Consider the following 16330-nt stretch of genomic DNA (forward strand, 5'->3'; position numbering starts at 1 on the left):
CCAAATTGGAAACTTCAACTAAAGAAAGAAAACTCCAAGGTGTTTCAGATGAGAACATTACCCTTGGAGAGAGTTGTCAACAGTCTCACTCACTAGCATGCCAAGTACCAAGCACCTCTAGGGAGCCTTGAAGGAGCAATTTGAAGATTATTCAGGAAACAGGGGTGCTCAGTAATTTCAAACCTCAGGAGTATGTATGGCAAGAACACATATTGCTTTAGAGAAAGGTTTTCAATGTTAGAACTAGATGAGGTCTGAATCTTGGCTTTGTTCTTGACTAGGTTAGGACACTGAAGGAGTTTCTTGATTTTCTTAAACTCCAATTTCTCAATTTGTAGGATGAAGACAATAAGTAATGTTTATGTTTACCTCTTAGGATAGTTGTGAGAAATGAGTAAGATAATGAATGTTAAGGACTTAGCATAACACCTGGAACAAATGTGCTCACTGGATTTTTGTATAATGTATTATTGAGATTGTGGGGATGGTTTTATCCCCCTTTCTGACTCTCTTGTATTTCTGAAGGAGTCATTAAGAAGGACTTGACCAAATGGTTTTAATTACTCTCCTGGACTGCCCTGGGCTTTGGAGCTAATCACTCCTACAGGGAGGTAGTGACACTAGCTCTAAATGTCTCTTGCAGGAGAACTTGTAAATTCCTCTGCTTCTTTCCATGCCATTCTCCATCTTCAGGCTCACTGTTGCCGAGCTCTGGGCTGCCTTTGGAGATGGGGATGGGAGACAGGAAGGTGCATCTCAGGTTAAGGGGAGGACAGCCTGTATTTCACCCAATTTATTCAAATGCCTTTAAGTTGACAAGCTTCTCACCCAGGGAACTCTCTGTGAGTCTGGCTGGGGCCACATAATAGGGGTAGTGTAGAGCTCAACAGGCAGGAGGGAGGTGAAAATAAACAAGAGGATGTGTGTCTTAGGGGGAGGAATATTTTCTTGACGGATTAGGTAGGAGGCAGGAGGAGGTACACAGAAAGCCACAAATTACCAATGATGGAACTGTGAGCAGTTAACCACTGCTCAGGTTAATGGCACTCTGATAAAGACATTTCAAATGTGGAAGCATGCTTTGTTTCATGCAGGATAGTTCATTGCTAAGACTTCCTTCCCTTTTTGCTCCCCTTCAAAACTGAGCAAGTTTCCTTGAGAGACCTCATGAGAAAGGGACATTGATTTGATGGTATGTATTTAGGTTGGCTCCTCCTTCAGTGGTAACTGAGACTGGAAAACATTTGAAGAGATCATCTGCTTCATTCTAACAGAGAACAAGGTCACTGAATCAGAAAAGATAAATATATCACTTCTCCCTCTTTTTGAAATATTACCAGCCAATCCTCAAGATTCGCAAAATTGTAATTAACATATGCATAGGTTAAATTTCTATTTTATTATGGATCGTTTATAATAATCTCTCCATGTCAAATGCAGTTGCCATCCTTTCTTGGCCACACTAGGTGAGAATTACCATCAGCTCTGGGATGACTGTGGAAGAGCTGGGGGTGATTCTGTAAGGAAATGGACACAGATAAAATATAGTCAGTGAAAATGCACAATCCAAGGAGCAGCTCAGAGTAGCCTTTCCCAGACATGGCTGTCTCCACAATTTCAAAGTATATTTGATTTTAATTTCCTTTAACAATCTCCTTTAGGGGCACCTGGGTGGCTCAGTCATTGAGCATCTGCCTTTGGCTCAGGTCAGATCCCAAGGTCCTGGGATGGAGCCCTGCATCGGGCTACCTGCTCAGCGGGAAGCCTGCTTCTCCCTCTCCCACTCCCCCTGCTTGTGTTCCCTCTCTTCCTGTCTCTCTCTCTCTCTCTCTCTCTGTCAAACAAATAAATAAAATCTTCAAAAAAGCCCTCCCAAAACAATCTCCTTTAATTAAAAATGATATAACTATTTTGGGGGGGGCTAGAAGGCAGAAGAGGGACTGTAACTGCATCCAAATAGTAAAGGTGATGACACAGTTGTCACATGGCATAGAGTCCTCATTTTACAACACAAGTGAGGTGAGAGCAGGGCAACTGACTTAGACTATATTCACCCCCATGGTTTAGCACAAAGAGGGAACTTGGTGAATGTTTTGGATGACTTTATGATGCAAGCAATTGCAGGCTTGGCTTCTTAACAAGTGCAATCTTGTACACAAAGATATTTGCAGGTTAAGAATGTAGGACTACCAGTTTTCAGTGGTAGTTTTTAAATCCTGTAGTTTAAAAAGTGTACTTGTTTCCCAGACAGACTCTCTCCATGCTGTGAGCAAAGCAATGTGTACCTCCCCCAGAGGGACCTGGTTGGCTTTCTGCTGGTCCACCCAGGGCACTAGAAGAAGGGGAAGCCAACGCTTTGAGGACCCAGTTAAGAGGAAGGCTATAGTCAGCCCTCCAAATTATAACTGCTCATCCGTAGTCCTAACCCAGCCACCCAGAGGCCGGCAAAGATAGGGCTGAGCAAGGCTGGCTGTTCCTGGGGGCTGGAGTCAGGGCAGGCTAGCAGCAGGCAGGCAAGGCCCAGAGCTGGACACGGAGCTCAGAGTGAGAGAAAGAGGGCTTTTCCTCAATGGTTCTCTGCGTACTTGGATGACCCTGCTATTAAGTTGAGAGAACTTTCAGTGTTAAAATCATTTATGAGTTGCTATGGTAGTAAAATTAAGAGACTCTGGAAATCCAGATATAGTCACAAAAGGAAATGATTTGGGCAGATATGATGAGGAAGTGTGTTCTATAATGTATGGGGACGCTCTTGAACAGAGCTCATGAGTCTGTACCAACACCATCTTAAGTTTCACTAAAATTATTTAGACTTTTCTAAAAAGGTTTTTTAGTTTTAAATAATGTCAACTAATAAAATAGCATTATTCACATGGAAGTCAACTTTTACACAATCTACAATAAAAGTTTAGATACAGACGTATAAGATTAGTTCTTTAAATGATAAATTAAAACCATGGTCAATTATGGTCCACGACATCAGCAAAGAGGTGAAAAGAATGTGCACCACAGGGAAGGGGGAATCAGCATCCCATGCACCAGACCCAGCAGGCCTTCCTGGAGGGCAATCTGGCAACATGTGCTAGAAACCTCAAAGCTGGGCCTCTAACCAAACACTCATTTTTCAAAACTTACCCAGATTAAGCAAGCAATGATGAACATGAGAAGATTTATCTACAAGGACAGTTCACTTGGGAATTATTTGTAAAAGAAATGTGGAAACAACTGAAATGTCAATGGCAGGGAAGTGCCTTACTAAGGTCTGCTGTGATGGAACACCAGCTCGCCATTGCCAGTCAGGCTGTAGACAAATATTAAGTGATCTGAGAAAATGCCATGGGATAGTGGTCCATAAAAAGAGCAGCTTACAAAAGAGCATTTTCAATACGATCATCTAAAAAAGAATATAGGTATACTCTGTGCAAAAATATAGCTATACTTACAAATGTCTTAAGAAAGCCTGAAAGGATGTATACCAGAATATTGATGAATATTTAAATTTTAGTTTTTAATTTCCTAAACTTCTAAGTCTTCAGTGGACCTCTATTATTTGTAATCAGAAAAATATAAATTTTAAAAATTAAAAGCATTGTGTTTCACTATTTATACCTACTCAAGACAGAAAAATTGTGTCAAACTTCATCTACTTAAGAATCTAAAATTTTAAGAAAATACTTAGAAGGTAAAATACTTTTTATTTCATGGGATCACTTATTACATTTATTTGTAACAGTCCATTTTTTTATACAAGGTACTCTTTTGCTTAAACTTGACACATATGTAGTAACAAAAGGGATTTAATATCCCAAGCAGCCTCTGAATGTTTACATATGGACAGAGGGTATGTGCATAATACTTCTCTCAGCTGCTTGCATGCATTTAAGAAAGGGGTAAACAGTAGCTATAGGAACCCAAGTAGGTCCCATCTTTCCAATGCTGCATTCAATGCCTATAGGCACCTGCTGGATGGTAGGAGGCAGAGAGGAAGTGGTTCTGTCTTCAGGACTTCACTGCTGGTGGGACACGATGTGATGTGCTTCTTGTTAAGGGGTACATGAGGGGATTCCAAGAGGTGGGGGATGACACTGAGGTGCACCCAGTCAGGGGGATGGGGACAAGGGGTGGGGCTGAGGTGGAGAGACAGAGGGAGTCGGGGAAGACAGGGGGTTTTGCAGCCAACTGCAGTGGGGTGGAGAGCATCAGAGTGACTCCAGAGATAGACTGAAAGCTGTGGCCACATCATCCATTATGTGCAAAAACAGCACTTTCTTTTCTCTCTGCTCACCAAGAATTTGGATTTATCCGGTAGCACTTTGTACTTTTCCATCCACAATGTTTACTGGGGGCCCATTCTGTGCAGAGGACTGTGCTAAATGTTGTGACAGACATAAAGAGGGGTGCGGGGACCCCTGACCTCAGATGCTTACTGCCTATGTAGATTATTCTGGCAAAGCCTCAAACAATAATATGCATTATATTGAAGTAGGTACATGTTCCTTTCAGCTCTCTGAATGTCCCTCAATACCTAGCAGAGAGGTATTTAAATGCTAAATGCTACTGTTATTCTTTTTTAGATGTTATCTTCATTATTTACTGCTCCAAAGGAAATTCAGTAGTTTCACTGATTTTTATTTTTATTTTTTTAGGATCTTTTTTTTTATTATGTTATGTTAATCACCATACATTACATCATTAGTTTTTGATGTAATGTTCCATGATTCATTGTTTGCGTATTTCACTGATTTTTAAATGTATACCCAGCATTTTCTGACATGAAGAATATTTGCCTCAATAATTCATGCTTATGTAATCTCTCTACTCATTTCATTAATACAAATGTTTTATGATAGTTATATGCTCCAACAGATAGTTTATGTGATAAAATATCTGGCAATGCGAACTTGTCTTGCCAAACCCAACATTTAATAAGGGACTTCCTGTCTTCCATTTATTTTGCTTGCATCTTGCACCAAAGCTGAATGATACATGTTGGTGAGCCCCATTCCCCACCCCAAAGACACAATTCAACATTATCTCTCTGAGCTAAGTAGAAAAAATAAACAATACATATGCGCCTCTTTTTTTACTCACTTGAGACAACACAGACATTTAGGTATTCATATATCATTGAATTCATTCGGATCTTTAAATACTTGGGCTTCAAATTCCATATGACTCTGTAAAAAATGTGCTCAAATTAGTCAGACTTCCAAAAAAGCTAAGAAAAACAAAATGTTCTGTAAGTCTCCTTTATGTTTGAAGAGCCACAAGATAACTGAAGAAGACTGGGGACAAAGAATTTGCGACACTCATTCATTTTCCATTCACAGGTGGTGACAGTGCTATGTTCCAACATGACATTTGGTCTGGGGCCACAAAGATGAACAAGAGCACATGACACAGCTTTCTAGGAGCCTCCAGCCTGGTGGCTGGATGGCCAGAAACTGAGCTTAATTCACTGCAGGGAGGGTGTGATAGGGTAAACACATCAGGGCTCTGGATTTCAGGAAGCCATGTGGTGTCACAGCCAGGCTACAGCTGGAGTGGAGGTGCTTCCTGAAGCTGAGAAGCAGCACTGAGAACTGGGGTAGGGAAGAGATATAGTTCATCAAGACAAGAAGCCTACTCTTGGGATTTATTAACAAGTAGAGTGTGGTGACCTTAGCAAGAGCTCTTTCAGGAGTATGCTGAAGAAGCCATGGTAGTATAGGTCATAAATATAGACAATTCTCTCATGACATTTGACTGTGAAAAAGAAAGCCATCAGACAGGAAATCGAAGTAGGTGTGGGATTAAGGTAAGTTCTCTTCTTTCTTTCCTTCCTTCCTTTTCCTTTTCATTCTTTCCCATCTATGTGTTGAGACAGACAATAAGTAAATGAGTAAATATATCCTATGTAATGATAATAACTATGAAGAAAAAAGAGGCAGTGGTGAGGCGTGGAGGGAGGGGAATAGTTAAGATGGTGGATGGCATCTACACAGAGACTGAATGGAGTGAGGGTCTGAGGCATGTGAAGGTCTGGGGACAGGATGCTTAGACAGAGTCTCCTGCAAATGCAAAGGCACCTAGGGAGAACAGTGAGGTGGCTGGAATGGCTCCAGGGCAGGAGCACTGCATTGGGAAGGTAGCAGGAGACCATGGTTGGAGAGAGAAAAGGAGGCCCACTGAATAGACTTCAGACACACTGGGAGTTTTAGGCAAGGGAGGGGCATGACAGCATCTATGTTTCCAAATATACTGGATGTTGTGGAGATTAGTCAGTAGGGGACAACTGTAGAAGCAAGAAAGCTAATGATCTAGGCTGGGTGACTGAGTGGCAGCTTGATTTAGTTTGGCAATCACAGACATGTGGAAAAGAGGTTATATTGAAGGACATATTTTGAAGAAGTAGATGATAGTGCTCTAAGAGGGAAATTAACGGTGACTTAGGTTTCTGACTAAAACTGAGTGTATAGGGGTGTCATTTGTTGAGGCAGGGAAGATGGTGGGGAGTGATTTTTAGGGGAAAAGCAAGAGTTTACTGAGATTATCTACTGACATGTTGAGTAGGCAGCTGGAGATATCACCTAGAGATTGGGAAGGTGGATATGGTAATATTTATATATCACATCACTCCACTGGCTTAAAATCTTCCAATTAAGCCTCATGAGCTTCAAGACAAAATCCAAGCTCCAAGCTCCATTGGACTTGGCTCTGCTATGCATGTCCAGCCTCAACATCAGTCTCATACCACACTAAACGTTCTTCTAATATAGTACTTATTTCTCTTTCCCCTCCCCACCCTCATGCATATGCCATTCCCTTGCTTAGATTGCTCTTCTCCATTTTGACCTGGATAACTATTATGGCCTATCAACCCAGGTAAGCCTTCCTTGCCCCATCAGCTATTCACCAGTGATTCTATACAGCTGGATTAGATGCCCTTGACTACTGCAACACTCTACTACACATATCTCTATGGACTTGAGCACGAGGGCATGCAGGATACTCCGTAATTGGTGACTGAACTTGGACAACTTGCCTAAACTCTCTGAGCCTCAGTTTCCTCATCCATGAGGATTAATAATACTATATCCTTCATAGGATTTTTAGGGGGATTAAATGAGGTAATATGGGGCAGTGCTTAAGACATTGCCTGGCATAGATGAAGCAATGAACAAGTCATATTATAGTAATACTTATCACACTGTTGTGTAATTATTTTCACATTGGCTTTTCCCAGGAAAATATTAGCCCTTGAATGCAGACATGGAGACTTTCATCTGTGTTTCTGGAACACATTATGGTTTAATAATTGTTTCTTACATGAATGAATGAGTTAATGAATGGGAAAAAATACCATTAGGCTACAGCAGTACTATGAAATGAACCAGCAGGTTCTTCTTCAGTTGGCTTTCTCTACTTAGAAGCTATTCTCTGTGGGTGAATGTAATTAATCTGATTTTTCACTCACCAAACCAAGAGGTCCTGGGTTGTTGATCCTACATTATATATTGGTCACTGTTCAGTGAAAGGAATATCATTACCTTTGGATCAGGAAGACATGGTCCAAAAGCTTCCAGTAGAAGGGTTTCTTCTCTCACAGCTTGTTCATAGTCTGTGAAAGACAGCTTCCCATCATGGTCATGGTCCTAGGGGGTGACCAGCCATGCATCAGTCAATATGTATAATATTTATCACAAACACAAACTTTTTTCATGGTCAAATGTTGATAGAAGAAAGGGTTGGAAAAATGAGATACTAAATAATGAAACAGAAAAGAACTTTTAATATTGTAATTAAAAACACAATATAAATGTTTTATTTTACCAAGCAAGAAACTGATAGTTATATAATTTTAATTCTTATTTCTATCCCATTCTGGCCTGTAAATTTCAATATAAAACTCTAAATTTCCCATATTTACCATTTTTTTAAGTGTTATTTCAACCAAATCTTTAATTCCTTCATCAGGGTCTTCTTCAGATGGCTGTTTGAGAAGGCTGTTCTTCAACATATGGAACATTTCCTCCTTTGAAATGAATCCATCACCATTCAAATCAAACACTTCAAAGCAATCTTTTAAAAAAATAACCAATTATGAATTTGATACTATGACTAAGGGAACATTTGCTCTGATAAAATGTTCAAGGCCAAGGTCTGTATTGTGGATGTTCATGTCCACCCTGCAGGACTTAATGCAATCTAATTTCCATAGTAAATGCTTAATGTACACTTGCTGGATATGGTCAACAACCCTTATAAAATGGCTCCTTACACTCACTCAGCTATGAATAAGCATGCCAAGGAACATGATTTGACCATTTCATCTTGAAATTCTTGGAAAACTGACAAATATAATCCTTAAACAGAGTTCATCAGAATGAATTAAGAGTTAACCAAGAATCAGAACACTCTTATCAATGTTCTCTACTTTTATGGTTAACAATTCAGGTAACGAAATATGAAAAATATTTAATACCTTAATACATATGCACATAGTTAGCATGTGTAGTACATGCTTATGCAGTCTTGCTTGGCATGAATTACTTCCCAGAATCTCTTAATTTTCTTTGGTATTATTTTTTTTCAATCTTTATCATTGACTTGAATTTGCTCCATAAAAGAGGTTAATGGGGATTCAAACTAACCAACTGAAAGACAAACCTATTTTACTGGCCAGGTTGGAAGACATGGATGTAAGTTCTTTAGATACGTTAATCCTAATGTATGAAGCAATAGGATAACCTGAAATCTTACATTTCATTTTTTCTTCCAAAGTTCCTCGAAGAAATACTGATAATCCATAAATCCATTCTGATACGTTTACATAGCCATCGTTGTCTTTATCAAAACCTCGGAATACTAAGAGAGAAGTACAACATAATACCTGTGCTGCATTTTTGTTCTCAGTAATATATTTACACTTGTGCTACCCACTTTTAAAATGTAGACAAAACTTCAGGATCAGATGGTCTGACATGCTCATTTGACAAAGGAGGAAACTAAGACATCATAATGTTGGAAAACTCTTTTACTTAAACTTTCACACACTCCCTTTATATTTTGTGGAAACAAAGTAAATTCTGAGTATCTAAATATAGTAATCAATAATAATTAATATATGAATATATTGGTATATTAAATGTGTTGGTATGTTAACATAAAATATGTGATTTTATATTTTTCTTACTCAAGAAAAGTAATGCTATTACACAATTGGAAAGTGATAATTTTTATTGAAACATTTTGATGATATAAAGAAATTCATGTCCTGTTTTTTTTCAAAAGATTTTATTTATTTATTTGAGAGAGAGAGAATGAGAGAGAGAGCATGGGGGGGGGTCAGAGGGAGAAGCAGATTCCCTGCTGAGCAGGGAGCCCGATGCAGGACCAATCCCAGGACTCCAGGATCATGACCTGAGCCCAAGGCAGTCACTTAAGCAACTGAGCCACCCAGGTCCCCAAGAAATTCATATGTCCTTTTAAAACTATTCTTTTACTTATTATATTTACTAAGTAGAAATAGAAATAGTTTAGATTTTTGGGTATAAAGTAAGGAAAACCTAATTATTCAAGCTGGGCTTTGTTCTTTTCTTAAAGACACAGAATAGAGTGGGTAGAATCACCTTCCCTAAGACCCTTCCCTATGAATACACAAATTAATTTTTTATATTCAAGTGAGATTGGGAATTCAGAACATTAAGAATATGTCCAAACTCCAAACTTTTTTTTTCCAGTTATGGCTGTATCTGGCCCATTTGAATATTGTAATGTCTTCTTACCTCTGTCCATAATCATGTCATCTGTCATTCCAAATGTCATGTGCAGGATATTTCGAAATGCATTACGATCTAACCCAATGGTGATACCTTGCCGCTCTGTTACTTCTCCCACCAAATTATAAAAAAGATTTATAAGACAGTTCACTTCAAATTTATTAACTGTGAAAAAATAAAATTAAGATATAACAAAAATGCATTTTAATCTGTAATTTCTAACTTAAATTTCACATTAATGAGTTTATAGACAACATCAAGGCCATCAAATATTTAGTTTTCAACAGAAGACTATCCTGTTTTAAGATTCATGACCCTTAATAGAGGATGACCACTACAGAGGATTCTCCACTAAAATAAGAGAAACAGCCTTCCCTCCAAACAGGAGTTGAATATTAAATTCAGTCACATTTAGGAAGAAAAGAATATTAGCTAAGTTACCTGAAAAATGACGGTGGGGTCAGATGCTAAACTTTAAAGGCAGTGGAGGTGCAATTCAAAGTAAGCAAGGTAATGCTTAAGAATGGTAACTTTTCCCCAGCATTTTGATTATAGCCATTTATGAGATTTACAACTTAACTTTTGCCTGGAAATAGATACCAGACTCCTGAATACTAGGCAACAATTTTCACTTCACATCATCAGCCTTAGTCAAATTAGTAAGCTGGATTTTGGATATCAGAATCACCTTTTTTTCCTAATAAAAAAGCATTTAACCATATTACAGCACCCATTATGGTTCTTGTTGTACATGATGTGAAAAATTAACATGCAAGTACTCAGTGGTATTTTGGAGAAAGGGAATTTTTATTTAAAATAGATACACAGATATGTATGCTGGTCCATATACATAAATGTATAAAGGGTGTTTATAAACCCTGAGCTAATTATTTGTGTTCCAATTCCATTTGAGGTACATAGGTGGAGGCATTATTGCCTGGCATAAAAGTGAGTTTAAATATGAAGTATAGGTGGAGGATGAGAAAGCTTTTATTTCAAAACAAAACAAAATTACAGTTTAGTACTTTTAAAAATAAGGATGAAATTTGCATGCATTTAAGGGTGAATTGTTTTGTTTTGGTTTTTGGTTTAAATAAACTAAATTTTAAAAATTGAAGAAAAGAAAAATGATTATATTGCAGAAAAAAAACAAAATAAAGGAAGACAGCAGATAGGAATGGAGAAATCATGCCTCATCTACAAGTCAAGACAGGCTTGAGTGTGATTTCTGGTTTGGGGTACCACAATTTTGGAAGAACATTGAAAATTTGGGGAAATAAATGATTTGGTCAAAAATTGGTTAAATAATAGAAAAGAATATAATGGTTATAATTTTAAAAAGAGCTGTTAGTTGCTGTAGAAAATGGCATGTCAGTTCTTCAAAAAAATTAAACATAGAAATAACATGTAAGTCAGTGATTCCACTTCTGGGTATATACTGAAAAGAATTGAAAGCAGGGACTCAGATTCTTGTTCATAGCAATGTTATTCACAATAGCCTTAAAGGTGAAAGCAATCTAAGTGTCCATCAGTGGATGAATGGATAAATAACATGTGGTGTATACATACAATGGAATGATTCAGCCTTGAAAAGGAAGGAAATTTTGACTCATGCTACAAGATGGATGAAGCTTGAAGACATTCTGCTGAGTGAAATAAGTCAGATATAAAAGGACAAATATTGTATGATTTCACTTACATGATGTACCTAGAGTGGTGCAATTCACAGATACAGAAAGTTAGAATGGTGGTTGCCAGGGGCTCAGGAAGGAGGAAAGGAGGAGTTATAGTTTAATGCATACAGTTTCAGTTGGGAAAGATGAAAAAGTTCTGTAGATGGATGGATGGTGGTAATGGCTGCACAACGATGTGAATGTATTCAATGTCATAGAGTTGTACACTTAAAATGGCATATTTTGTGTTATATATATTTAACCACACGCACAAACCTCCAAAAATTAAAGAGCTGTTACTGGTTGGAGAAGAAAAGCCTGAATAAAGAATGATGTTCATGTACATGAAATGTTAGCAGAGGGGTTTCTAATTAGCCATTTTTCCATCTTGGCTAAAGTAAAAATTAAAGAATATTACCTTAATTTACTACCCAAAGGATCCAAGATTAGCCATAAGAAAGTTTTTCTTGTGAAATTTCTTAAATTCCAGAATAAAATACTAAATGAAATTAAGGGAAACTTAAGAATGGATTTTCATCTTTTTGAATTGGTCTAAATGTGTTTTACAGATCATATCTGTAGAATGGTAGATTAGCTGGGCAATCACTTAAGACTTTTTTTTTCTCTGATTCTACAGAATTTATCCATTTCATCCTGGTGGGATTATCATCTGTCAACCAAAAGGAAATTTGACTTTAGGGGAAAGGTTCTCTGTTTAAAAAAGTTTTTAATTATAATGTCCATGACTTGTAACTCTTTCTATAGAATTTAACTAGTAATTATCAAGGTTTCTAAGGCCCACTTTAAAAATTTGATGTAAGGGCAAAAATCAAAAGAGTTGACTATTTTTCCTGCCAGGTTTTCCTTTAACTTTTAATGATTTCACCTTTTGATCGTTCATAGAATGACTGCAATACATTGCATACTCACTAAACAGGGACAAAATCAAATTCAGCATTGTGTCTATCAGTTATTGCATTGCTTTTTCAAAATGTTCACGAGATGTTTTAAGAAGATCTGGTCTTTTCCTTGAAATGGAATTATTTTGAGAAAAACAACAACAGAACAAACTCTCACCACATTTTAATAACCACAATAATACTTTAAATTATAGGATGGCTTTTTGCTAAGAAGTTTCAGGTGTTTATTCACATCATCACTTTTATTTATAGTGCCACTTCACCAAGGGAACACATCTCACCACTTGTTACATTAGATACTAAATACAACTAGAAAGCACTAGATTTTATAAGCTCTAGAACTACAATAAACCTGTTCCTCCTTTGCACGATGGGGGTGGTACTAGGATTATGGCTTCTCCTATTTTCTCAAGTGGCCATTAGTTTTGCAATCAGCAACACAATTTATAAGCTTGCTCATCAGACAGTATCTTTCTCATTCTAAACCATATCTAAGCTTCCTTGCCCAAGTACAGTTCTGTTTTCAGTCTGAATACAATTCTAAAGTTATCTATGAAATTCTAAGACCATGTTTTAGAATGTGTGATTGGAGCAGGTATCTTTAATAAGTGCTCTTTTTGTCACCTGCAAAGTCTCCTTACCTCGCAACCCTACCAGCAACCACAAAGTCCAAGTCTGGAGTTGGGAGCAGATTCTTCACTGCGTGTTTAGCTTTTTGAAACTCTTTGGTCTCCAGACACATTTCCTTGCTCTGAGATTCAGGTTTTTGTGCCATTTCAACTCATCTTTTCTAAGGATGTTCAGCTATTGATAACCATTTTCCCTTTATGGATCTCCTGGTAATTTTTCAGAAATTGGACCCTGCCAGTTTATTTGCACTAAAAAGAGCTAGAAAGCAGGTGTATGTTGGTTGTGCTAGTTTTCTTCACATCTGTGTCTGAGGCTAAAACCACATGTCATGTCAGTATATAAATAACGTTTCTATAATGGAAAGGTAAGTTAAGAAGAGGGTTTGAAAAGCAAGTTAGTGCATGTGTGGGACTGTAGTACTAGATACCTGGATACCTGTATACTGGTCCTTAAGATCATGGGCAAGCATGGGTACCCAGCCCAAGGAACTACCATCCAGGGATTCCCTTCCAAATTTCTCTTTAGGGGACATAAAGGGGACTCCAGGGGCACTCAGATTGGAGGTGGGAAGCAGGCTGAGCAGCGGACATTAGTACCAGGTAGAACACAAGCCCTTCTGGGATCTTCTGCTCATCCAGCACTTGATTCTTACTTACAGTGCTTGCAATTTTTAGTTAAGGTGTCCGTCAACTTCTGCAGCTTCTTGCGGTTCATGCCGCGTCGGGAATTGGGCAGCGGCGGCTGTCTAGGGGCGCGCGGCTAACGGGACCCTTGCTTGCCCTGGGCCTGGGGCAGCTGGGCCGACTCTCCCCAACTCGGCGCGCGCGCGCGGCCCTAACTCACAGAGTGGCCATGGCAACGCCTCGGCTGGCTGCGGATTGGCTTCTGGGCGCGCGCGGGGTGCGTGCGCGGCCTTAGCACACAACGTGGCCATGGCAACGCCTGGGCCAGCCACCTATTGGCTCCTGGGTCTGGGTGAGCTCTTCCACTCGGAGGGTCCCTGCCAAGGTAGTTGCCGACTGTGTTCTAATTGCTGAGGTCGGAGTTTTAATTTTGTTGCTGTGTTTTGGGTTCACAACCCCTTTGATGGACTGCACTGTGAATCAAGGTCTAAAAATATGTTGTGCATGCTGCGTGAGGGATATTTTGGATGGTGAGCTTTACACCAAGCGAGGCTTAACATCTTCAGGGAGATCTGGGGGAACTTGGAGCAGCTTCAAGAATTAGCAGGTGTGCTACCCCAACGTTGTTTTGCGGGGTGTAGGAGGGTGAGGAACTTGCCCTCAAAGCTAAGCCACCCTTTTGGTTGTCAGTGTTTTTGCTGTGATGCCTGGAGGTAGCCTGGAACAAGATATCTTCAAGATACTACTGGGAGCAAGAGTAACTTGGAATAGTTCTCCTCACCTTCATTCTTGGAGGTGGAAGTGGAGGTTGTCGGTAGAATCTGGGAAAAGCCATCAGCAATGTTAAGCTAGTTAAAGAGACAGCCTCCCAAAGAGACAGGTTGACAACTGCCACTTGTCTGTGGGGTACTATCCAGCCTTGCTTTTCTGAAAAATATCCCAATAAAATTGGTCTTTTACTTATTTGAAAGATGGGTTTGAATTAAGATAGCAATAAAATGGGTTAGCTCAGCCAGGAGCACAAAACCTACAGTATTCTCCAGTGTGTCTATCTACTTGTTTTACATCAGTGGAGAAAATGCCTTTGAAAACAAATTATTTCAGGGGTGCCTAGGCGGCTCAGTCAGTTGAGGGCCGACTCTTGGTTTCAGGTCAAGTCATGATCTCAGGGTGTTGGGATTGAGCCCTGCATTGGCTTCTGGCTCAGCAGGGAGTCTGCTGTCCTTCTCCCTCTGCCTGTGCCCACACTTGTGCTCAATCTCTCTTAAATAAATAAATAAATAAATAAATAAATAAATAAATAAGAAAACAAATTATTTCATAGTATACATACTGTCATTTTTAGGCTAAAAGCAGAAAAATTCTGCCAACCATGAGTAACAATCCAGAATGAAATAGTTCCAGCATTAAGGTCTCTAATTTTCTCTCCTTGTTTCATTTGTTTGTCAAATGAAGGTTTGGGATGCTGTTTGAAACCAGAGTCAAGGATGATTGGGGAAGGCAGGGACTTTGTAATCCTAAAGCAAATTCTCTGAGAACAGTTAACCAATATGAAATGATAGTGATTATGAGTTTGCAATAGTTCTCTGGTTACATAGTATTCCTGTATGTCCTCTTGTCTAGCAGCTGTGACACGTCTAATCAGATTGTAGAGAACAAATGGAAAGGAATAGCATAGTCTAATTACACTCACCTGTGAAACCACCAGTAGTGGCTTTTGTTCAATGACAGTATTGTAGCAAATATTTCATTTATAGAGATCGTCTCAGGACTCATTTTAAAAGACAAGGAGCCAGAGGATTGGCTGTCAGTAGTAAATAAGAGAAGCCATGGGCCCCACCTGTCTTGTGCTGGTTGGTCTGTTAAAAACCATGTATTAAGTGCTCTGATAAGATGCCCTGCTGGCACGTATTAGAGGGCAGGTCTCCACCAGAGGGGAGCACACTGATGGGCATGTCAGGTGTTTTTACAGACATCATACACTGGGGGCTTGTTGGTGAGCATTTACAGGTGAGCTAATCAGTTCTTACTTCACAAGCTTAGGCTTAGGACCCATCAGCCATCTTCCCTTAAAGTAGAAAAAATGATGTAAGGACAATACCACAGAAGGTTGAGATTAAAAGAGTTAAATCTGTTCTACCAGGCAAAAATTCTTTAACCTGCTGAGAACACTTTGTGAGATACTCTTCTCCCATTTCTCCCCTTCCCCCAGTTCTTTCTTCCATTCTGTTCTAGTGAAAAATTTCCAAATACATTCCAAAGAAGAAGAAACTTACTTCTCTAAGACAGCAGACAAGGTATATATTAGGGGAGTGTTTTGTCAACATATTGGAAAACTTCAGTGCATTCATTACATTCTTGTGAAGTTTTTGAACTTAATATTTTTAGACTTTAGAAACAAGCTGTAAACATGATAGGGTCGGTTAATCACATTTCAAAGCAAATTGACATTCCTATTTGTAATTTTTAGTTGCTTGTGTTGAGTAGACACAGGATCACTTACCCCCTCATGGGCATTTTCAGAGTAAGGCAATTGAGCCTGAACAGTTACCTCATATCAAATCAATCAATAATAGAATAATAAAAAAACTGTTTAATCTGTACTGTACACAAATTTTACTGTGCATGACAGGGTCACGGAACTTTCCAAAATTCAACTTTGCAATGGATGCATAAATAAAAAAGTACATTGAAGTGACTATCAGTGCTATAAATGTTTCCTT

The 16330-nt window shown here is 38.8% G+C and overlaps 1 protein-coding gene across 3 annotated transcripts; it reads right to left on the reverse strand.

The window, feature by feature from the left end:
- Positions 1-1380: 1380 nt before the first annotated feature.
- Positions 1381-13830, reverse strand: CLXN (calaxin). Of its 3 annotated transcripts, XM_025871418.2 has the most exons (7): positions 13641-13825; positions 9768-9926; positions 8743-8847; positions 7910-8061; positions 7530-7634; positions 5092-5177; positions 1381-1517 (listed from the first exon to the last, which is right to left on the reverse strand). In XM_025871418.2, the coding sequence occupies exons 1-6, from the start codon at positions 13696-13698 to the stop codon at positions 5118-5120; spliced, it is 639 nt and encodes a 212-aa protein (XP_025727203.1). In that variant the 5' UTR covers positions 13699-13825; the 3' UTR covers positions 1381-1517; positions 5092-5117. The 3 variants fall into 3 exon arrangements, with proteins under 3 accessions (XP_025727203.1, XP_073748786.1, XP_073748788.1); XM_073892685.1 differs by lacking the exon at positions 5092-5177 and having other exon boundaries at positions 13641-13829; XM_073892687.1 differs by lacking the exons at positions 5092-5177; positions 8743-8847 and having other exon boundaries at positions 13641-13830.
- Positions 13831-16330: the final 2500 nt, after the last annotated feature.

Source organism: Callorhinus ursinus, unplaced genomic scaffold (assembly GCF_003265705.2).
Source record: "Callorhinus ursinus isolate GAN/ISIS: 27379988/994484 unplaced genomic scaffold, GSC_fseal_2.0 scaffold5, whole genome shotgun sequence".
NCBI classification, from domain to species: Eukaryota; Metazoa; Chordata; class Mammalia; order Carnivora; family Otariidae; genus Callorhinus; species Callorhinus ursinus.